The sequence below is a fragment of the Numenius arquata genome, chromosome 7 (genome assembly GCF_964106895.1).
Source record: "Numenius arquata chromosome 7, bNumArq3.hap1.1, whole genome shotgun sequence".
NCBI lineage: Eukaryota > Metazoa > Chordata > Aves > Charadriiformes > Scolopacidae > Numenius > Numenius arquata.
The window spans coordinates 42,857,372-42,882,527 of record NC_133582.1 but is presented as its reverse complement, the minus strand read 5'-3'; the positions used below and the strand labels follow the sequence as shown (position 1 = coordinate 42,882,527).

Genomic DNA, 25,156 nt, shown 5'->3' with positions numbered 1-25,156 from the left:
CGGAGCTGCAAGGAAAAGTGCACTGACAGAACAACTGGGGACTGCACCAGTGTGATAGTCCTCCCCAGTTCACATCACAGGTCTTTCTGGGTACTTCATGAGGCGGGTCAGCAGCTGCAATAATTTGGAGACTACCAGTCCTAATGCAGCCCTTTACTACCCGACACCACACCTTGCTGCAAACATGCTACGGCACAGCCCCCAGGAGAATCTGCCAGCTTTCTATCTGTTTTGCTGCCACACTGCACAGGCAGCAGAGCTGCACCAACTGAAATGAATTCTCTCTCTGGTGTAAGGCTACACGTAATCAACTTAAGTTCCTCCACCAGAAACTGCACACTTTCTCCAAACCCAATAAATACCCCAGACAGAGGCCAGCATTTTTGCATGTTTTTACAGCTCTTAAGTGTCATCAAGTGTGTTACACAAATAAATCATACCATGCTGTTACACACTAAGGTGTGTAATGGTGCAGAGCAATTTGCTGCAGATGAGAGAGGCTCATTAAATACAATTAACAAGCACTATCTGTGCACTGAAGGGCACAGAAGCTAATTATTAGAAGACATGGTATGCAAGTAATGCTTACAGTTATGAAACCGAGGTATTCCCACAAGAAATTTCAAGGAGACGTGGGAATGACATAAATTAGGAGAATGATCCAAGCCAAGCAATAGAATTACAGACACAGTACTCACAAAATGAATGAACCCCTCCACTGTGGTTATGAGGACAGGAAACAGGAAACACCCTTCTGAGAGTTTCCAGTCTTTATGAAGCACCCTTGGACTTCATAAAGCAATTTCTTTCAAATACTAATTACCTTGGCATCACGTAGGAGCCCTGCGTGCTGGGGCTCACAGGTACGGGGCTTGCACCAGTGCACTCACCTGCTCTGCACGGGGCTGCCAGTGCAAAGCTACTGCCTGTTGGGCTCTCTGCTGCTGGGCATTGCGGAGGCAGCTGGGTTACACAGAACAGCCTCACTCACGGTTCATGTTGCAATCAGTCATCTTTCAGTCCTCCACAATTTTTAGAATTCGTCAAGGAACCAGTGGTTTCAGGAAAAGCTCAGGCCGTATCAGGCTCCAAAATCCACATGGGGGTTGAGAAAGATGAAATTCTACATATAAACTCCTGTCATCCCTTCAGCTCACTAGGGTAAAGTTTGTTAAACGCTAACAGAACAAACCACATTTCTCCACATCAAGTGAAAACAGCAAAGGAAAATGTTTATTGGTCTCACATAATGACAAAGCAATGGTATTTAAAAGTATGGATTCAAGGGAAATATAAACTCTCCTTGTTTATCACCAACGACTGCAATTATGTTGTCAAGTGATAGATGAGTGTTTTGATTTCCTCTTCCTGCTTTTTACCTTCAACTTATACTGTAAACTTGCCACTGTTTATTCATGTACTATTACAGAACCACTGAGAAGGGTTATTAATCAAGAGCATTTATTTCTCAAAGCAGTCACGCCATGAAGCCATGGATACAGTTAAAGCTTAACCCTACCTCCTCCTCCAAAGCAGCGTGTTATTGATCTTAACAACACCCCACTAGTCCCAACAAACAGAAGAACCTAAGAAGGGGGTAATCACGGAATCACAGAATTGTTGGAGTTGGAAGGGAGCTTCTAGAGATCATGTAGTCCAACTCTCCTGCTGAAGCAGGGTTGCCCAGAGCACATCACTCAGGACTGCATCAAGGCAGGGCTTGAGATCCCCAGAGAAGGGAACTCCACAACCTCCCTGAGCAGCCTGTTCCAGGGCTCTGTCACCCTCACCATAGAGAAGTTCTTCCTCATATTTGAGTGGAACTTCCTATGTTCCAGCTTGTGCCCGTTGCCCCTCGTCCTGTCACTGGGAACCACCGATAAGAGTCCAGCTCCATCCTCCCTCAAACAGCCCTTTAAATACTTATAAGCACTAATAAGGTCTCCCCTCAGCCTTCTCCTCTCTAGGCTAAAGAGTCCCAGCTCTCTCAGCCTTTCCTCATAAGGGAGATGCTCCAATCCCTTAACCATCTTCGTTGCCCTGCGCTGGAGTCTTTCCAGTAGTTCCCTGTCTCTCTTGAACTGGGGAGCCCAGAACTGGACGCAGTATTCCAGTTGTGGCAATGTGCTCCTAGACATGCAAACCCCAGCTCAGTGCCTCCCTTACAATCTTGTATTCACAAATGCCTGCAGAAAACAGACTAAACATGAAGGACCTGCTTGGTACCTGCATTTTGCCTCATCATTACAGGCAGCTCCAGGCACAGTAAAATTCCCAGGGTGTACGGGCACCAGTGTATGTTACTGTTTTGCCCGAAAATACAAGAAAAGAAGAGCTAGTTTCCTGCTAAGATGGCAATAAAGTAGAAGACACAATAAACCTACTTGCACTCATGGTTTAAAAGCACTCGTGCTTCTTGCTAGATCCCCTTCTGATTTTTAACATCACAAAGCAAAACAGTACATGCTAGGGAAAGCGCAGGCCCTTTACCAGTCCAAGGACACAGAAGGGGCTGAGGGGAGGGGGCACAACTTTCAAGCATTACACTCCCAGAGGAGACGAAGACTTGTTTTTCCCTCTGTGCTGAAACTGCTATACAACTCCCAGAGATCTCAACTGCTTCACAAGTTCCGGCAGCGAGAGCAGAGCTTGCCAACGTCCTCAGACAGCAAAAGAGACTGCAACACTGGGTAAGATGCTGTCCTACAGGATTCAGACTGCTGGTAACATGTTCTTTAATAATCTACAGGTAATATGGAATAAGAGCTTCTTTTTGTTGCTGCTGCCTGGGCATATGTTCCCTGACAGCTCTAAACTTTCAGTGCTCAGGAATAGCAACAAAACACACAGATACCTACTTGCAACAGAGCTCTTGGTTTGCCTTTTCAGAAAACCGAACACATCCTTTAGCAGAAAAAACTGTTGGCCTGAGACAAGAGGACTTGATATTTGCCTAATTTTGACTACTTGTCTTGGATGCTTAAAAGCACATCTGCTCAACAAGCCACAACAACCTCTAGCCCCATTGATGGAGTAAAGAACAAATGCTCGGCTCCAGCACCTTCGATGAAAGTCTAAAAATACTTCACTAAGCACCCTTAGCCTTTTCTAAGAACAAACTTGTAGGTGGGCTTAAAGCATGTGGTGCCATTACACTTCTGAACAATTTTGCTCCTTGAAAATAAATTCAACAAGCCTTTCTCCTGCACAAAGTTCCTTCACTAGTCAGAAGAGCAGAAGAGGTGGGGAGCGCATGGAAAAATAAATACAAAACACCATAAGCCTTCCCCAACGCCTGATGGAAGAACAGGTCTAATAGGTGTTTGTGTTCCAATCTAGGGTGCACTATTCTGAGCTCACATCAGTAGAACGTGCCCCATTCTCACCCTACAGAAAATACTTACCTTCAGGACGTCAGTCTTTGCTTGAGTTATGAAAGCTCTTGTCTTTAGTGTCCAAGCACTCTCGATAAACAAAGATGGAGAAGGTTTCACCTGCACATCTCAAGAAAAACGAGACCAATAAGCAGCTTCTGGAAAAGTCACACAGCTCACACCCAGCGTGCGTTTCAAAAGCACAACTGCACAGACTAATCCGATAGTGTATAGGTTCAACAGAAATTTTAAAGCTAGACAAATGGAAGGCAATGTTAACTACAGAATTCCCTGAACGACTGCAGTCATTCCCTGGACAACGAAGCTAAAAAAGAACATAATCAGATCATTGGAATTTAACTATTTATGCCAAAAAGGGAGTTCTCTTACCAAAGAAACGGAAATTGGAGCACGTTGTTGATTTTCCCCTCAAGCTAAAATCTCATTTGATACAGAGTTAATTTTGATTTACTTTTTTAAACTTTGACTCACATTGGATTCTTGGTGCTTTCCAAAGCATATACTGAAAGCAAACCCAAAATATATCAACATACAGGAGAGGATCCTGTAAGTTGAGAGTTCCACAGTCCTTGAACTTCTGGCTGAGAAACTAAGTAGGAGAAAGCATCTCTCTGTGTGGTCATCTCAGGGGTAGTCCGGGATCATTACCAATTAATAAACAAAAAAAGCATAGTATGTGAGAATTATCCCATAAACCAGAGCAGGACACCAGGCTACTCATTTGAACACACCCCGATTTACATGTGTTTGACAGCAAGTAAACTTGAAATGCTCTGACTTTTAAAATCTAATTTGCCATTGGGAGATTGAACACCAAACACATCTTCAGGAAATGGCAACTAGCTGGAACGGGTGAGAGACTGCAGTCGTTACTAGTATCACAGACAAAACGTGACATCCCACTGGATATTTGCTACATGTATGGGCTTTTTGCATCACATCTGCTGTGCCTGTGTGACGGCTGCACTTGCAGAGCCAGTGTTACTGAAGAGAAGGGGAAGCATGAAGGTGGTGCCGTTATTCAGCATCCGGAGGCACTCATTTGAATCACATTTTTAGTACCATTGAATCCAGCTAAGAGAATACCCTACAATGTAGATATTTACCCGTCTATATTTCCATACCACATTCTGTAATGATCTCTCCCAGTCTACTACAAGCCAGTAGCTATATACAGCCTCTTTAAGACAGCATTACAAAAAAATTACTATTACAAAAAACATTCAAAACATCTTCAATGACTGAGAGACATCATAACGACAAGGACATCACCTTTTAAATTGCATAGTACTAGCAAGGTCTTTAGAAATCTCATCTTTACTTTAGATATTTGGTGTCTTGTGATGAAGCTGCGAAGATGAGTAGACAGCACTGCCACAGGATGAACAGTAGCTCAGTATATGCAAATTCTTGAATTACTGCAGGGCTTGTAAGTGCCCAGATGGCACTGACAGTTATGCAGGTACTTGCTTCTGTACGTGAGAGGATTTAGAGTGTTCAAAAGATCAGGCTTATAAATAGTAAATCACGCGAGATGAAAAATAAAAGGAGTGTATTGATTCCAGCTATTATTGAAAGGTGGGGTAGAAGCAAAGGGAGCGTTATCATAAAGACAAATCCTTCACATTTGGCCTGTTTTTCTTGCAATAGTTCTCCTGCAACAGCATAAGAATGCAATACAGAGATAACTGTAGATGTGGAGTATTTCTTCAGAGAGCACGCAAGGGACCCTCTGTGAAGTTCAGAACAAGCTGTCAGCAAAGGTGCCAAACAGGTGGCCATTGCAGTCTTCGTGCTGCTTTGTTACTGAACATTTCCCACCCGAACACCCCCTCACTGCACACACTGCCAAAACCCTCTGAAGAGACAGACAGCTGTTGGCATCATCTTTCCTCTAGAAAATTTGTTGGTTACCATTAAACTCAAAACAACATTAAAGGAAAAGGAGAGAAAGAGCTCTGGTGAAAAGAAGGGAACAAAACAAACTCATGCTGCTACAAAGCAATGACTTCTCCTGTTTTATTTTGGATTATTCTTCATGAAGTTGGACTCACATCTGATTTATCCATCCCCCCCAGATGCCAAAGCAGATTTGAAAGTTTTTTTGATTATCAGGGTTGGCCAGCATACTTTCCACAGAAGAGAAACAGAAAGTTTGGTAGCATTCAAAAAATTAAATGGAACCACCTTCAAAACAAGTTTTCCAGCAATTCTGTAACTTTTCACAGCCTGTGACAGAGGACAAAAGATCTCTGTAGACAAACTGTTTGGTGTCCTTTACAACACGCCCCTCAGACTCACCTGCTGCTTTAAATAGCAGTTTGAAATTGACAGTGGTAAATCTTATTACATGACCAAAATGACAATATCTGAAGTGTTCAACTCAGGTGGCCAGACTGCAATTCATAAGTTTACTCTTATACAACATTGTAAAGTTTGCGTAAATAACAAAACTGTGTTTTTTCAAAGACGTGAAGAACATTATGTGTATGTGACAGATGGATCCGTGAACTGGAAAATCTCCTCATCATACAAGTCTTCTGGCAGTTTTTCATCTCCATCAGCAAAAAATGTAGGGAATGGAGGGTTTTTATTGCAGTCCTTGTATGTAGGCAATTTGCTATCTTTGACCTAAAAAGCAGGAGGGGGAAGGGCAGGGTTAATAAATTTTCCAGAAGACACTCAGGCAGTGATTAAAGAAATCACCTTGCACACGTAAGAAAAAAAATCCAACAGCATTCACATTACATTTATCTGAAGAATTCCATGTGTAATCATCAGTTGTTTTAATATCAACCCCAGCTATTGAATTTAACACTGTACCCATCATTAGGATTTTTTTAAAACAGCAAAACAAAACAAAGAACCCAAAGAAAATTTTTCTATTGTATCACACTGAATCAAAACCTACTCTCATGAATTCTTCATTAGATATTCTAAAATGTTATTAAAATAAATGTAAGCATGGTTTCTTTGAATTGTTTATATCCCACAGTACTTTCCTATACAACATTTGAAGTTATATTATGCAGTGTAATCACCTCTTCAACAACCAAGACATGCTTTTGTATTTATGATACAAACTAATTATGGCAACTAATTTTGCAAATATATGTGCATGTGCGGTACTCAGTCCCTCCAGCTACTGCAGAGCTATTCAGTGACGGCAGAGTTAAGCATCTAGAATTCTTCACCCAGAAATCAGTACCCAAGTTTGTAGAACACGAGCCTTATGAGAAAGTTAATTTCCAGGAACTGTAATGCTACAGAGAAATAACTTTCCTTTACTGACCTCTCTACATGTGAAAAGATTTAAAATCTAGCCCCTGAAAATCCAATCTCTGAAGAAAATTAGTAGCTAGAATTATCAGCAAAAAGCAGTTTGTCTGCAGTAGAAGATAGAAAGCTGGTATCTCTGAAGAAAAAAAAAATAGAGCTACAAATTCTCAAGCAATGAAATTTTATTTAAATAAAAATTCTCCATTTCTATATTGTTACATATGATCTTCCTCCTGAACTGTAATAATCCCCTTCAGCTGCTGTACTCAAGTGGAGAAAAAAAAAAAGTACAAATAGATTAAACAAAATTTTAGCATAGAGAAGATAAAGTCTTCCTCTTATTTTTTTTGGTGGGCTTTTAAAGAACAGGAAGCTTGATTTATACCAGAAATTAAGTAAAACAAATTTATGTCCACTGACAGTTCTGTTCTGACAGCACTATATTTACCAGATTCATATCTGCTATTACTTGAGCCTTTCCTGAAGTCCATGAGGATTCCTGCAGATGAAGCGCACAATAAATTTGACATAAACTTCAGCTTCTGAAAAACTAGTTATTCGGTTGTTGGGTTTCTTTTCTCCCTGAGGAAGTTCCAACAGTTGTCTAACTGCAGGCTTGATAATGAGGGGTGAAAGGCTCAACAAGTTGTACTGGTTAGGATGGCTACTTAGCTCTTCAGTAGATCATTCCTCTTCTGCCAGACACCTCCCTGTCAGAAGCGTTCTCTATTCACTTGTAAACTGCCATGCATAAATACTGAAGTAGTCTGGGCAGAGAGCAATTTTCATTACATATCTACATAGAATAAACCAGGCTGAGGTCCAAGTCCAAAGACTTTTGCAGCAACAGTTCCAGCAGCAGTGAGCTCAGAGGAATTGCAGTCAAATAGCTTCAACACGGCTGCCTGAACTGCTGAGGCTGAGAAGTCATCCTTCCCTTTCAATACAGTGCTGTTGTTTCTTTTTCTATATGAAAACAAGTCTCAGTAACTTCACCAGCTCCCTGTTATTTCTCTTGCCCCTCTTTTATTCCCTAATCCTATTACATACCATACGCTGCCTTTGTTAACAGCAAAAGCCCCCATGGTCTCTGCATGAATTACAAAAATATTAGGAAGATGAGAATAAGAACAAATTATTTTATTTCTGATAACTTATTTATTTCATATGTATCTTATTAAAATGTTTTTCATGTCTACTTTTTTAGTTATTTTGGATTATTCTTATGATGAAATAACGTGCTCTTACATATAGGCTGTGTCATTACAGACACTTTTGGACACCTGGAAAGTGAAAGGAATTTAAATTTTTTTCCTTTTCTTAGAACTACTTCTTATCATAGGACTTTGGAGTAAGACATCTGCTTTTAACTGAAGGCAAACCCAACAGTCTAATCTTTATCCTGTATTAGTTTATCTAAATAAATGTAAGATTTCTGTTCAGCCTTTTACATATTAATGTCAAGTGGCATTTTGCAGATAGTGCCTTTTGTGCGATAAGGAGAATTCTTAAAGTAGATTCTTATGAAATATTTCCCACAGACCATTGCCGCTTTCAGAGGAGTACAATACTATTTCATTTTGCCCCTTCCAAACTCCTCTGATGCTTGACAGATCCCAGAAGCACGAGCGACATCTGATGTTAAAATTGTTTTCTTTTGATACGCTCTTTCTTTTGATTGGTGTAATTGACACAGTATTTCTTTTGACTGGTGAAAACTACTGCTCTCTTTCCATCTTTTTCTACATTCACTGCTTTAAAATGCAATTTAAGTTCTACTTCTGAAGCACCATCTTAGAGCATCACTACCAAACTGAATAAACATGCCTCTTTCTCACTTCTAAGTTTCAAAAGTTGTTAGATATTATTATTGCTATCAAAATGAAGAACTCAATTTTATTTTACATCTGAAAGTACCTATTAGCAACTTAAACCATAGAACAACTCTCCTGGTTTCAGCTGGAATAGAGTTAATTTTATTTCTAGTGATTGCTGTGTTTCAGATCTGGTATGAAAGTAATGTCAATAATGCATATTGGTTTAGTTGTTGCTATGCAATGTTTATACCGTTCAAGGACTTGTTTGCAGCTTCCCATAGAAACTGAGAAGGAGCACAGACAGAACAATGGAATGGCCAGTGAAACATTCCACACCATAGACGTCATGCTGGGTATATAAACGGGGATTGGCTGGGGGACAGGAATCTGCAATCAGTGCTCAGGTCGAGCTGGGCAACCAATTCATCAGGCGGTGAGAGTGACTTGTGCCTTGTATATTCTTTCATCATTATTATTGTTATTTTCCTCTTCTGTTACTGTTCTATTAAACTGTTTTTATCTCAACCCATAAGTATTTTTCCCTTTCCCCTCCTTTTCTCCCTATCCTACGGCTCCAAAACTTGATCCTTATGGGTCCCTTCCAACTATGATTCCATGAAAACAATGACTCACAGCAAAGAATACAGAACTGTATCAAATAACATTTCATTTTCTTCTTTCCCTATTATTTGAAGCTCACAAAATATCTTTTACATTCTATGCTGAAATTGCAATTGATTTGGTAACCTTTTACAGTAAGGCTGTACAAACAATTAACATACAAACTTCTCTCATAACTGCTTTTAGGCCCGAAGAAAAAAAATAATGTCTACAACCCAAAATCTTGGACATGACATCATTAAACTTTAAAGAAGTCTTTTTCTGCAGGTTTCCTGCTAATATAAATCCAATGTGATCACAATGGATAGCACTGATCCCATTCAATATATTACTAAACAAAAAAGAAAAAGAAAAAAAAAAAGAGGAATGCCATGACATCAGTATGAGTTTTAATGCTATGTGTTACTAAAATCCTACGAATTTAGCTCTTGCTTACAGATGGAAATTGGGCTGAAAGCACAACTCATTATTACAATTCATAAAAACCTTCACTGTATAACTCAATGTAACAAACACGTGGCTTGTTTAGCTACTCTATTAGTACTGGTATATATTATAGTACACTATAGTGTAGATAGATAGCATATACAGTAGTGTATATATACTACAGTAGATTGTCTGTGAAGTTTTGTACTGGGAAAACTACCAGACAAAGCTGAAATTGAAGCTGATTGGGATTTTGTCACTAAATCTTTAAAACAGACATATATGATTTTGCAGACACGATGAACTCCACATATGCGTGTCCCATACACTGACAGCATAACAGGTAGTATAAACAAATACAAACTGAGAAACCTATCAACATGAAATACTTAATACCGTCTTAAACAAGCATCAAAACTTGATGCTTAAGTCACAACTCACATTTGCAGTTTAACACGGCTTCAGGCTGTGTTAGCAACCACAGCAAAAAATGCAAGTTGTTGAAAATGTGTTTAAATATACAGAATGTTAGAAATTATCTCCTCAGGTAATATACATTACCTAGTTCAGCTTCCATGCTATTTCTGAAGCTAGACAGAAAACTGAATTTGAGAACAATTTTTGACCAGACTTACTTTGTCTTAAAAAAAACCAACAAAAAACCCTAAACAAACCACCTCCACAAAACTCTATCATGGTGCCCAAGGCAGCGGACAGGGAACACAGAGAAGTAAAGGCATGACACTACTCCGGCATGTCCCTAATTTGAGCTTAGAGCACCCAAACTCTGGCATCAGCAGTTACAAACACAGACAGTAACGTTGGCAAGTGTGATACAAAATGAGTAGGATGCAAACTACTACAGACCTCTCTATGGGTTACATAGATTTGCCAGAATCTCTGGTTTCACTTTAAGTGATATATTCAAAGTGATCAATATTGAATGTCCTAAGAAAATCAGGTGCCTTAAAATTAGGAGAGGTATAAAACATTATCAAACATAATCTTTAATATCCTGTATTATAATATACTGTATTACAGTATGCTCTCCATTACAAATCATCTATTTAAAAAGGAAATTAGTCTTGTGCTTCTGTCACGAATGACAGAAGAGATAACTTTACTTGGGAGAGAAATTAAGAGTCATAAGTTTCCCAAAGAAAAACTATTAGCTTTTTTTCTAGAGGATCAATACTACAGATGGTCACTCTTGGCCTTGTAATCTAAGAAGATACACCAAGAGAAACAGGTATTACCTGAGGTGGGCTATCTCAACAAGCACAACACAATAATTTACAGATGCTTACTCTGCAATGTTGCTCTTGTAATAGAAAAATTCCACACATTCTAGCCTAGTGCTGAAGTTTCTTAATTTTACTAGACCTAGTTGCTGAGAAAGAAATCTATGCTAAAGTAAGCTTTTTTGATTAGTTTTCCAGTTGGCTAGAAACATTACTTATGTCAGTTATTTACCTGCATGCTTCAGCGTGCAATATCAAACGAAAACCGATTTCTAATTAAACCAGGAATCCATCAATCATACTACTGTGCAATTTTTCTGCTGAAAATGAAACTTGAAAAATTTAAGTACTTCATCTCAGTCTGGATACAGTGCTGATGCACTAAGTTTCCAAAAATACATAACATACAAAATAAATAAATGCTTCAAGGTGCACTGTGGTTTTAATGGTTACCAAGCAACAACAAGTGGGCACTGAACACCAATGTATCTCTTAGAGATACACCTGAGAGAAAAGTATTATGTGATATTCCACTTTTTGAGCTAAAAGACAGACAGATCCACAGCCCCTAGACATTAGTCCTACCTAATTATAGGCAGGTATTTAGTGGAACAAACAGTAATTCTGAATGCTAATATCCCAGAATTTCTCTCCCCAATTACAGATCCAAACAAATATACGACAAGGTATAGGATGTCAAAATCATCTTGCAAACAAGAAAACCCTGGAAGAAAGGCATAAGACAGAAGCTAAAAACACTACAGGTGAGTGCAGGGACATTAAATGGAGAAAAAAACTTCAGAAATTAGAGAACACATACCAAATAGTATTGCTTTGCATGCATTTTTAATTAAAGCTTTCTCTGCTCTTCAGAGATGCACTTGAAAATATAAGGGAAGCTTTTTTTTCACTTAATACATGTAATTTCTATGGCTAATGGAAGAAAAAAAACCAGAATGGATTCAGTAGTTTGAAGAGCTGAAATGAACTGTTGCTGATTACATACTCCCTCCAAACACCAAATATGTGAGTGGAAACAATTTTTAAAAATCTATTTCCTAATACTAATAATACCTACTTACTGTATCTTCATCTCAAACCAGGATTATTTATTACTAAAAAACCATGAAAGCCTGAGTGTGAAGCACTTTGATCAAGATCTTTCAAATATTGTATTATGTTAATCAAAGAGCTCTAAGGGATGAAATCCCTCATTCTTCCCATGGATCCTCAACCCTCATTTCTAATAAAGGAATTAGCTGCAATTCTGAAACGTGTATGCCAAAACGCATACTTGAAGATACTTGGACTTCTAAATTGCAGACAACTATGACTTGAAACATTTTCATACACAGGTAAATTGCAAACACAATTAACACAGATTCTACATCTTGTACAAGACTTATTAAAGCAGTCCAAAAAGTGCCTTCTGCCACTTAGTTAATAATGACAGATTTTTACTTGGAAAAAACCCAAAACTGCAATGGAGCCATTTTAACTTTTGGTCTTAGGATAAAGTTCCAATCATCATCCATGGTGAGTGAACTGAACAGAAATCACTGCTGGACACGGCAAGCCCTTAAATGGTATGCAACAGACTACCATGGCAATCAAAGTCCATTACACTCGTCACATCACAGATGTCAACACGGTCGTTTGCATAAGCTCAGATGGCTTGGCCCAGCAGTCCCCTGTTAACAAGGTTGTTGACTACGGCAGTACTGCTGCCTCAAGGATCTTTTTAAGCTAACAGCAGGTCTGCTTTCCGAACAAAACCAGTAAATCCAAGGTGGTAAGTGGGATGCTTTCCAGCCTAAGCAAGAGTAACGTCTGAGTAAAGAAAAACAGCAGGTGGAAAATGTGGAAGTGACCAAATCATGAGAACACACACATAACACTTCCAGTAGATTCTTCTCCAAGTGGAAGTGTCTGATTAGGAAGGGGACTTTGATTTGTCTCAATGAAATCTTCATAGTGTACATAAGAATGTATGGTATTAACACACATAGCTTTGCTTTTAAAAACAGTTTATATTACAGTTGTTTAATAAATGTTTATTTTCTTAGCTCACTTAAAAACAGGAATAAAAAAAAGAATTTAATGAGTCTAGTTAGAATAAAAGTTATGAGCTGGTAAAAATAAGTGCTGTATTCAGAGTCTCAGTGGCTTCATAAAATGTATGATAAGACATCTGAGAGGTGTACATGCAGTTGCCACTGAACCATGTAAGTGTGGATTTCGACAGCGTGACTCGGAGAACAAGATGCACAACCTTTTGCAACAATTAGCTCTTGCTTAAGAGTACTATTAAGATCAAAGAATAAAGTCTGGGCATCAAACATTGCTCACTTTTTCAGTTAAATTATGATGCTTGTATACGTATGCTATAATTTAAAAATAACACTCTACAAAAAATTCACACTTAATTAAACCTAAGACTGACATATACCAATCAGGTTCATGGCTCAGGATTTGAAAAAATACTTAGAACACACTAGAAGAAAAGATCATTCAGTCCCATATACAGACAAAAAGCCAGTCAAACTAAAATCTTAATTCAACGTCTAGTGGGGTTGTCCTTATGTCAGGTCTAGTGAGACGTGTCCCCATGGCAGGGGGTTGGAACTAGATGATCTTTAAGATCCCTTCCAAACCAAACCATTCTATGATTCTACGTCACTGATGTCACGCACAGTGATTTTGCAGAAGTTATCCTGAAAAGAACTTCTCCTGGATGTCTGTTAACTTATTTTTTCCTGGCTGTCATCTCTAAGCATGTAGAAGAAAAAAAAAAAAAAGGTCATCAGGAGTGGTCACCGTGGATTCATCAAGGGGAAATCATGCTTGACCAATCTAATAGCCTCCTATGATAGGATGACTGGCTGGGTGGATGAGGGGAGAGCAGTGGATGTCGTCTACCTTGACTTCAGAAGGCTTTTGACACTGTCTCCCATAATATCCTCAGGTAAGCTTAGGAAGTGTGGATTAGATGAGCGGACAGTGAGGTGGATTGAGAACCGGTGGAATGGCAGGGTGGAATGGCAGAGCTCAGAGGGTTGTGATCAGTGGTGCAGAGTCCAGCTGGAGGCCTGTAACTAGCAGTGTTCCCCAGGAGTGAGTACTGGGTCCGATCTTGTTCAACATATTCATCAACACCCTGGATTAGGGGACAGAGTGTACCCTCAGCAAGTCTGCTGATGATACAAAACTGGGAGGAGTGGCTGACACACCAGAGGGCTGTGCTGCTGCTCAACATGACCTGGACAGGCTGGAGAGCTGGGCAGTGAGGAACCTGATGAAGTTCAACAAGGGCAAGTGCAGGGTTCTGCACCTGGGGAGGAATACACTGGTACAGGTTAGAGGCTGATCTGCTGGAAAGCAGCTCTGTAGAGAGAGACCTTGGAGTCCTGGTGGACAAACTGACCATGAGCCAGCAATGTGCTCTTGTGGCCAAGGCAGGCGAGGGTCTCCTAGAGTGCATTATAAAGAGCGTGGTCAGCAGGCTGAGGGAGGTTATCCTGGACTACTATGTCCAGTTCTGGGCCCCCCAGTTCAAGAAGGACAGGGAACTACTGGAAAGAGTCCAGTGGAGGGCTACAAAGATGATCAAGGAAATGGAGCACCTCTCTTATGAGGAAAGGCTGAGAGACCTGGGTCTGTTTAGCCTGAAGAAGAGAAGACTGAGACGGGGTCTTATCAATGCTTATAAATATCTAAAAGGCAGATGTCGAGCATAAGGTCAGGCTCTTCTCAGTGGTGTCTGGTGACAGGACAAGGGACAATGGACACAAGGCTGCAACACAGAAAGTTCCATCTGAACATGTGGAAAACCTTACTTTGGGCCTACCCAGGCTTCCCAGAGAGATTGTGAGTCTCCTTCTCTGGAGATCTTCAAAACCCACCTGGGTGTGTTCCTGTCCAGCCTGCTCTAGGTGAACCTGCTTTGGCAGGGGGGGTTGGACTAGATGATCTCCGAAGGCCCCTTCCAACCCCTACCATTCTGTGATTTTCACTATCTTGGGAGAGAAATGTGTAGCGTATTCTCCAGGCTTGGGCTGGACATTACAACCAAAGCAGTTTAGATATACCTCACTCATTAAAAAACGTGTTATTTTCAAGGAGAGAAACAAAACAACAACCCTCATTTTTCTGTGTGTAAAACACCTATTTGAAAGCTAGCACTGCTTTACTTAATGCCCAGTAACTGCGGAGTTCTGTTCCACAGCTAGGAAATACATAACAGAAACTGGATACCCACAGTAAAATATGACAAGAACAAAATAAGCTAGTTGAAAACACTTGGAACTTTCTGATATCTGTAACTTTTCAAGAACTGCATCATTTAAATCCCTACAATACTTACGAGGATTTTGAACTATATATCAGATATATAGGTATATGTACAACAAAATCTTCATAATCACTCATAATAAATATGCTTGATAATCTGTAATCTATTAAGTCAGAAAGGAATCAACATCCTCCAAGTAATTGGTGCTTGTAGATATGTAGCAAAATTTGAAATTAATTCCATAGAATGCCACAGAAAATAACACTGACACATTGATACTGATTGCAAAGGCAACTCATATCACTACTGTGAACTCCAGCTGCCTCCTCCTGTACCGCAACTGCACCTTGGAAAGGTAACTGCTACTGTATATGGGAAAACTTTGAATAACCTTTAAAGCAGTGCTTCCCTTAAATAATATTCTGGAAATCTCACCGCCATGCTAGTGACTCAGGTTGGTGTTAGAGGGGATGGCCCTAGCCCTGAAACACTTACCACGAGGTTACAGCAACTGTGCTGCTTTATCATATGCTACATGGGTGCGCAACCCCAGTGCAAAGCTAAGAATAAGCTGTTTAGAGTCAGTGGTGGCCCACTGCCCCTATTCACCACTCTCTTTTATGAAACTAACCCTACTGTCCTTTAATTATTCAATAGTACAAGATGGGCCTCTGAAGAAATGAAGATTGCATTCAACCAATGTTTTTCCATTTGTAAGACGAGAGTTGAAGAGAGGAGTCACTAATACCAGAAAATTGAAACTAGCAAACGTACCTTCACTAGACAATTTGTGTGACCCGGAACAGACCCATTGACATAAATAATGTTATGTTTTGTGTTGATCCTCCACACCTAGGAGACAGAAAAAAAACCAGACATTGAGTTCATTTTAGAGACAATTCCCAGTTTTACAAACAGTAGTCCAGCAAACTGAAGGTGATATTCTGAGAAAGAAGAATGTTCTGCACAGGCCTAAATTTGCCACAAAATTCAGTCACACGCTACTCTGAGTGCACAGCTTTCTAATGCAGGAGTCTATTTAACAGATTTAAAGGGCTTGTGACCAGGCTATATTTGGTAAGGGAGCTCTTTGTTCAGCATCACACCAACCCAAGCTCCCAAGTCTCTTTTCCCTCTTAACAGCAACAGCTGTTGAAAAACATCACACCTGACAAATTAAAACAAATATGCTCATGGAAATCTTACCGTGATCATTTGTTAATTTCTTAATTCTATGAGGTGCTCAACTGAACATGCAAATTTTCTATTACAAAACATTAGTTTTAGTTAGCAGAGAGAAGCAAAACACTTTTTCTGCAAACTAGAGCCTAATATGCTTTTTGTGCAAACTGCAGAGGTTGCCTTCAGAAATGGAGAATAGTCACTGTAATAGCCCAGGAACTGCTGCAGCTATGTACACACCAGGTTCTAGACAGGAACTATAATCCCCTTTTTGCAGATGAAAGTGAAGGACCATGATAAAGTTAGGACTTCAGATAACTCAAGTTGGGTTTGAACAAGTGGAAGGCCTAATTGTTTTCCCTCTTCAAAGGCAGAAGTCAAGGAACACAGTGAAAAACACAATCAGCTGCAGAAGTATCACCTGATATCCCAATTCCCCAGGTACACATATGCAAAGAGTTCAGGTAACTTGTTTGTAACCCAGAAGAAGACAGGAGCACATGTTTGCTGATCTTGTCTTTCCAGCTTGCTTACTTCAAGATGCTTCTGTCCTGATTCTGACAGAAATTACAGACCGTAGACCAACGGAAGGCTACATGACCAAGTCCATTGCTTGGCAATGCAACTGCCTTATACACATTCTAGTATATTCAGAACTCACCTTTAATCCAAAAGATGTCCTGTAGATGTTACCCATTTTACCAGGCATTTTCTTTCCACGATAAACTTTGGCAGCTTTCTAGATAAAAAAAGGGCCAAAAAAAATCATATAACTGCAAGAGGTACACTTATAAACTCAAGAAGAGCACTAAAGACAATATGCTGGTATTTCCAATGTTGAAAATATCTAATAATGAAAATATCTAACATTGATTAGCATTTAAAATACCTCCTGCTGGAGGTTAAGTGTTACTCTCAATCACAGAATTGTTATAAATACCATTATATCAACAAAGGGATTCTAGCTTTGCTTAATACCGAACGTGTATAGATTCAGAGTAACATCTGCACTCATTCCATACTTTCACTGTGAAAAATCAAGAAAAGGTTGTTTTCCTAAAACCCCTGTCAACACAAGACTCTCACCTACATTATGGACCATAGCAACTGGAAACTTGCCTAAACTACTTGTGGATGCTACCACAGAGGTCCAGAGTAGTCCTGCTCTGGAAGTCTGCCAAAATGAAGATACAAGAGGGCTTGTCCCCTCTCCCTAATCCATGAATTTTATACTGATGTAAATTTTACTGATGTGAATTTTATACTGATGTAAAACAGATTTTTTAAAGCATGTATTTTGAGAACAGAATTTTTAATTACATTCCCTGCTATTGCTTAGCTTCTATATTCCATTTTTTTTGGCTGGGTATAGCCTGGAAAACAACGGTGGAAAACAAAAGGCAGGAATAAGTGCAATATTTTTTCTACAGTATTATCAAGGGATTTGTCTTTTTCCTGCACCATACTATTATTCATAATTAATGTTGTGGGTTTGTGTTTTTTTTTTAAAAAACCCTCGTGCAAATCATGATTGCATTAAATCAGCTGCAATGAAGTTCAAGGGACAGAACATTCTGTACTGAACAATGCAGGATTACAAAAATATCTGAGGTGGTCAACACTAGACTGAAAAATAAAAATCAAGGCATTGTTTTTCCCCTATTGTGTCCTTTCACCTTGTTTCCTTTTCATCATACCTATTTCCAATACTATTTCCCATTCTGTATACTTCGTAAAATTACATCCAGCATTACTGCTTAGGAAATTTTAATTTAAAGAAAAGAGGGGTTATTTTGTAATGATGAATACCATCTGGTGAAACAAAGTGTTGTATGTTCAAATATTTACAATCTTCAGTCTTCAGAGAAAACAGTGCCAGGTATAGAATTAATTTTCCAGCTGAAATGAAGGACTATAAACCAGTACTGTATGATTTTACAGTCTCAATTACTCTAGCTTCATTGCCTGGTGCCTTTTTGCTTTTATTATTCTCTTGAGCTTTATTAATATTTTTTTAATTTTTAATTTCATGAAGAAAATTACAGACAATTCAGTCTCAGTACTGTGGCTCAGTTGGTCTTAATTCTGTATAGCAAAGCTAGTTTGCAAAAAGCCCTCTTAGTTCAGCCTAAATATTGTGCAACTTTTGTAGGGACAAAGTTTTAAATGAATCTGTTCCAAAGAGCTTTTAAACTAATATTATTTGTAGTTTGAAACTTAATAATAAAATGCTTAGAAGCCAACAAACTATCTTGGGAATCAAAGAGTTCATTAACCAGCTACAAAAGCCAGGCAAGGTGATAAAAGCAACTAAGGTTCCAAAGAATAGTACAGTATCTGCAGTGTAAAGTAACGGGTAAATTTTTTTCCAAGCTATCTATAAATGCTGTGGTAAATGATTTTTAGAACTCTCTTCGAAGCATTAAGACTATTTCTCTCAGCTATACTACAAAATACTGCAATTTTCTCAGTTAAAATATGTTTGCTCACTTACCAGCAATATAGAATATTCATAAATTGAGGCATAAGAGAACAGCTATCTGCATTGCTCACTATACAGGTTTCTGAACTTCCTTTGAAACAGCTGGGTTTCTCTGCCACCACAGAGTAGATGCTAACAGCTAGCTATTGTGAAATTGTTCATTTTTAGTAAGCAGTTCTAAATATACTGAAGAATGTTTAAACAGGAAATAAGAATCCTTACATTGGTAGATATTGCTCCAGGACGTCTGTGAGTTTTCGTCTGGCCATGGCTTGCAGGCTGACCTTTAAATCCCCACCTTTTCATGACACCTTGGAATCCTTTACCAATTCTGAAAAGAAAAATAATTAAGAAACAAACCTGGGTTAGTCATACTTAAGGTTTCTAGCAATAACCAATAATTTCAGTCAGGCTCACGATCTTTTTACCTTTAGCAAAGCTCAGCAAAGAGAAGAACATATTTAAAAAAACCACCCCAAACCTGTATTTTATACCATAAGTACATTCTAGTGCAGTACTTAAAGGTTGCTTTACAGAATGAGAAGCACTAGAAAAGAGTCAAGTAGGCAAAACGACTAACAAAAAACGTTCCTTGCTGTGATTGTCCTCAACACACGGTATCGTAATGAAGCTTTCACCAACTGGACACCAGAACAAACAAACAAATAAACCTGAATAAAAGGTAACTGTGTAATAACACTTGCCAAAACTTAATGACCAGCCATAAGCATCAAGAGAGGAAAGAGATGGCTGCTTAGACTAGCATAAAAATAAACCAAGGAACATTTATTTTCGAAACTACAATAGACTCATCTCTTGAAAACAGTTTTATGTGTAGTGAAAACACTGAACTCATCTGACAAATAAGGTCTAAACCACAATAACAAATAAAACATTTTCAGAGCCTACGCCTTAGTCCTGGAGGCACACGATAGTATTACTGGCTTTGGAGTTCTCCGTTTACTGCAGGGACAGACTCAATAGGAAAAAATGCCTCACCCCTGCACAAAAGAAAAGCTGATTAAAGTGTGTGTTTCAACCGGCATTGTCTGCTTCCAAAAGGAAAAGTCTGACCACAGGGTTTATGGCTGCACTGATTATTTAATAAATTTAACAAGATGATCCTTTTCCTCCAATTTACAGAAATCCTTTCTCTGCTAATGCACTTTGCCATGTCATGGTCCTATTAGTTCAAGCATTAGAACCTTCCAGCCAAACACAGGAAAATAAAACCGAGTATGAGTATGCATACAGCTCACTGTACATATGGAGCACGTTTTGCTGACTCTTCTGATCAGAAAAGAACTACCATTAAAACCTGGAGAAAATATACAAATGCGGAAAACACCAACATTCACAAAAACTGGATTCTTTCCTCTTCCACTTGAATAATTATCCTCTGATTGCTCGCCTAGTTGACTAAAGCAAGTCAAACTACACTCACAACCAACCACAAATAGAAAGACACTAATGCCACAGAACTGTAAGGAAACAAGACTTGTGCAACCACGGTGTCTGTCTCTTGGTTTTCCCCTTCTCTGCTCAGAACCTAGTAGTCGGTAGTCGCTAAGACACAGAAATGTTAAATGAAATGAAAATAATCTTTCTGTAAAATTAAAAATAGAGTTTAATTATACACAGTTCTAGTTTCACCTGCAGGAAAGCAGCTGTTCAGGTCAACCACCTAATTTTGTACAAAATTTCATTTGCCAGGTTTGATACCAGTAAAATGCCAGTACCTAATGAGCCAACTTTCATTTAAAAAGCTACTGCAATAAAGCACTCTAATTAAGCAACAATTTAGTTTGCTGCTAACTCTTCAAACTTAGCTAATTTAAAAGACAATTATTTAGATTCTGTAAAGGAAAAGGATTCCAACTACTTAGTCAAATAATTTCAGGCAACTGTAGAGCATACTTTCAGGCTCAGATTACACTGTTAACCTAGTAAAGCTTGAATACACCATTGAACGCCCCAGAATTATCTGGGTAATTAATTCTAACACATTTCAAACAAAACTATTGTTGGCTTTTTCTTTAGAGTGGTAAAATTTCTGACGTTCCAGGAAATAGGTCGTGAAGTGGCAGAAAAAGGAGGAATAATACAACTCCATCTCCATACAGCGTTGGAATACCACTGTGATGCATGGTCCCACCTCTCCCCATCCCCGTGTTTTGGTCTGGTACTAGTGCAGGAGCTCACTCAGCTGATCAGCAAGCTGGGACATGCAACCAATCCAGCTGAAAACTAACCCAGTGAAAAATACCGCTCTCTCACACCGATCTTTTCCTTCATGTAACTCAGGATGCCAGCACCAGCACCAGAAGGTCAATGGGAACTCTGTGGGAGCAACCACCACCTCCCCTTGGGGTAGCAGCCTCTACTACATCAGCTTAAAGAAGTCACAGAAATGCAGTCTGTTAGAGAATAATTTCTGGATGGTGCTATGTATTTTAGCCTGAAGTATAGCAGGGCTAAACCAGACCATCAGGCCCCAGGATTTCTGAAGTTTACTGCTGTCGCAAAAAGGGCACTAAGCCTTTTGAGGCCAGGCTCTTTTCAGTGGTGCCCAGTGACAGGACAAGGGGCAACAGGCACAAACTGGAACATGAGAAATTCCATCTTAACATGAGGAAAAACTTTTTTACTTTGAGGGTGACAGAGCACTGGAACAGGCTGCCCAGAGAGGGTGTGGAGTCTCCTTCTCTGGAGATACTCAAAACCCACCTGGATGCGTTCCTGTCCAGCCTGCTGTGGGTAAACCTGCTTTGACAGGGGGGTTGGAAGATCTCCATCTCTCTTTGGATGATGTCAAAAGGTCCCTTCAAACTCCTACCATTTGTGATTTACACATTCTTGAAACATACCTCTGAAACACCTTCAAACATACCTCTGAAACACCAAATACCTCTTGTCATTAAAGACAGGTGTAAGACTCCAGGACTGAGCTTTTAAATTGCTGAAAATAAGTACTAAGGAAAAAATTCATCACTAAGGAAGAATGACAGGATGCAGACGCGCTGCCTACTGTCTGCGGTAAAAGCTACTCACGCTGTGCTGAACAAATTACGAGACTTCAAATAAAAACAAACTGCATACATCTTTAACTGAACCTTCTCATTTCTGTGAAAGTGTTTTTCTTCAGAGGTATAAATGAATCAAAACATTTAACAAGACTTCAACAAAAGCATTTGCAAAACACCCTACATTTTGGTAATCAAATCAAGATACTAGCCAAGCCTTTTCTGAACCACAGTGCAAATAGCTTGTTCAACCTACAATAAATAAGAAAAGCTTGCTCATTTTAAAGGGGCATACTTCTGATTTTAGTTTTGGTAAAAGGAAGCATACAAAAGGATATCTTGCTCATCTTGATCAATAAGAGTTGGTAAAAAACTGAAACATCCTTTATATTCCACTGTCTCCTCTTTGAGGTGACATTAGTTTTCTTTCTTTTTTTAAAAGGAATAATTACAATTAATCATGTTAAGAACAGCACTGCTATGATCATCTATTTCAAACACTGCACACTTCAGTGTGATGTTTATTTCATTAAATAGAATTACTGACAATCTTAAAAATGTAGAATACACATTCAGGTAAAAATGTTTCTAAAATTTTACTAGTGGTGATAGCAAGTTTTTAGGAATTACTGGCTTTTAAGTCCACAATGGATTGAATGTGGGAGGAAGGAGAAGAAGTCAAACTGTGCTCTCTACTGTAACCCAGCATTATATTCATAAGTACCTTCTCAAAATGCTCCTACAGCTTTGGATCTTCCAAGTGCCTACATCACTTCTGAAAATAGAACTTTAGAAAGTAACATAAAGAGGCTCATTTCAGCCCAAGGACCAAGCCTCCCCAGGTGCCCTGTTTGTTCAGCAGGGAGAAGCTGACTCCTCTTGAGGGTGGTTCAGAACACAAGTACAACATGAAGTACAGTCTTGTTTTCCCCCCACAGCACAGCACAAATGCTATAGCTCAATGCTATAATCATCCCCAAGATAACTTCTTTTGCCCTTCACTGAAACATTTCTTGGATATTTTTATGACATTGTGAAATCTGTTCTTACAGGTACAGTAACTAAGAATGATGGATACAGCACTCTGAAAAATAATGAAAAATAAACCCCATCCAAGTATGAGACTAAGCAACAGTGGATGAAATTGCATGGAATAAAGTAAAAGACCCAAACTGAATCTTAGTCAAACAATTTAATTCTTGCCCAAGAGTTAATGTAATATGATAAATGCAACATTCCAGAAGTAGAAATTAAGAAGAAAGCAACATTAAAAGTAGAAATGAGAAAGTCACAGAATAAGGTCAAAAACCACAGATACAGAAAGAATGGAATTATTAGATAATCAAACTGACAGAAAAACCATGATTTAGAAATAATCTGATCTTTCTCTTTTGCTTAAGAATTTTTCTTCTCCTTTTATATTACACACTTGTACAGTAGGATTACATGTACTATGCTACCAAAGTAAGCAGTACAAACAAAAAGCTAGTTTGTGAAATGGGATCATACAAATATCTGGAGAAAATAGATTAGAAATACTGAATTAAAACAAGAAGGATTCACTGAACATGGCCAGGAACCCAGACTATTTTTAGCGTGCTAGTATTTTCAAATACATATAACAAGATACAAATCAATACTCTGTGGCTCTTACCAGTATCTCTTACACTGACCAAAAACTTTCCTAGTTCTTGAAATACTTCTAGAAAAACAAAGCTTTTCTGCACTAACAAAGCATGACACTTAATCTACATGGCAGGACTACATTCCTAATGACACTGTGCTTGGCTTTGTAAACAAATTATTGTCTCTTATAGGCTGTTCACTGAATGCAATTTAAAAACAGAATGAACAATATACCAGATGTAAGTATTACATATGGAAGTCTGACACAGAAAAATACTAATTCCAGTCAATTTCTTAACCTCCGGTTCTGAATAGGGTGCCCTCATAGGTGTAATCAGCTGTGGCTAGAACAGAACCAACTACTCAGCTGTACTAATACGGTCAGGTTCCCTATATATATACAAAGCCCTGTGAATAATATTAGACATTTATATGCGTTACACATATGTGAAACAATTACAATGGATGATATTTCAACAAGGCCAGTTGGGTATAATCTCCATTACACACACACACCCCCCGCCATGAAATGGAAAGCATCATCATTGTATCATAACACAACAAAAATACACTTCTCTGAAATACGGAGATAGGCTTTCTCAGTTCTCTTGGGCAGTGGAAATCATGGACGTAATAAAAGAGGTATGACTAGTCTTTGCCGCAAGATGCCAGTTTTTCTTTTGACACCCTCTACTACTTGAGCTCTAATTTGGCATTTGCAGTGGTCTGAGAGGAAATCATTCCTCCCACGTTAAAGTAAAAGATCATGAGCCATTGCTGGCAAGGAGATGAACTGGAACATGAGAGAAAAAAAACAGCTCTGTTTCACAGCTCTGTTGTCCTGCTAAATGTATTCACTATCTTTTTGCTTTTCTTTCAGTCCACATGATACATCCCTCTGTGCGTCTCTTGCGTAATCAAAATTAAGCAGTCTTTCTGGGAATTGATGCCTTTCAACATTTGTTCTCCACTTCTACACACCACAGATGCTGCATTATAGACCTCTGCCTGTGCTAAGCCTCAGCACCTCTTTTTCAAGCTGTTTGTCCAGCCCTTCCATGCTAAAAATTTATGTGCGACAGACAACACAGGCAGAACCACAGCCCTAATAGTATTACTTGTTTACCTACCGTGTTCAAAACCAAAAGCAAGACAAGAAAGCAAAGAAAAATAAGATATTTTTGACCCAATGGCTGAACGGACTTCTATTTCTCACTACTACCCTTGCAATTGTATTTCAGCTTTTGTGAGCCACGAGTTCAAGCCAAAGTAGAGAGGGAAAAAAATTCAACCAGTCTATTTGAAAGATGAACTGTACACATTAAATCATTAGAAACCTACGTTTTTGCAGTAACATCCACGAACTGCCCTGGGCGGAAGTGAGCAGCATACAAAGGGGTACCTTCAAAAGAAGAAGGGAGATCATGTTCAACAGAGTGCTGAAATCCTCAAACCGCTCTCCAGTCATTACCATCCAGGATACATTACAGCCACAGGAAAGGAAACAAAACTTCATTTTTATTCACGTATTACTTGTTCTTCTTTATAAACCTCACTAACTAAAATAGATGCTTTGTAGTTACTACTTAAGCACATTTCTCAGTTCCTAGCCCAATTTTAGAGGAGTAGGAAGGGAGGGTTGGGGCTTTACTCAGGTATGTTGCACTTCAGACACTGAAAGAGACAAAACCCAAAGTGTTTCATTAGTTAAGACTCACAATAAACAAACTTGGCAAGAAAACAGAACATGCCTCAGTTATAGTACTAGCTCTT

At 39.0% G+C, this 25,156-nt stretch overlaps 1 protein-coding gene across 1 annotated transcript in view; it reads right to left on the bottom strand.

Moving 5' to 3' along the window:
* Nucleotides 1–5,385: 5,385 nt before the first annotated feature.
* Nucleotides 5,386–25,156, bottom strand: part of MRPL3 (mitochondrial ribosomal protein L3) — a 31,164-nt gene continuing 11,393 nt past the window's right edge. The window contains exons 6-10 of the mRNA XM_074150591.1: nucleotides 24,725–24,785; nucleotides 18,957–19,065; nucleotides 16,914–16,991; nucleotides 15,845–15,922; nucleotides 5,386–6,026 (exon numbers count right to left, since the gene is read on the bottom strand). Of these exons, the coding sequence (XP_074006692.1) occupies nucleotides 5,877–6,026; nucleotides 15,845–15,922; nucleotides 16,914–16,991; nucleotides 18,957–19,065; nucleotides 24,725–24,785 (476 nt within the window). The 3' untranslated portion in view covers nucleotides 5,386–5,876. The remainder of the gene's footprint in view (nucleotides 6,027–15,844; nucleotides 15,923–16,913; nucleotides 16,992–18,956; nucleotides 19,066–24,724; nucleotides 24,786–25,156) is intronic.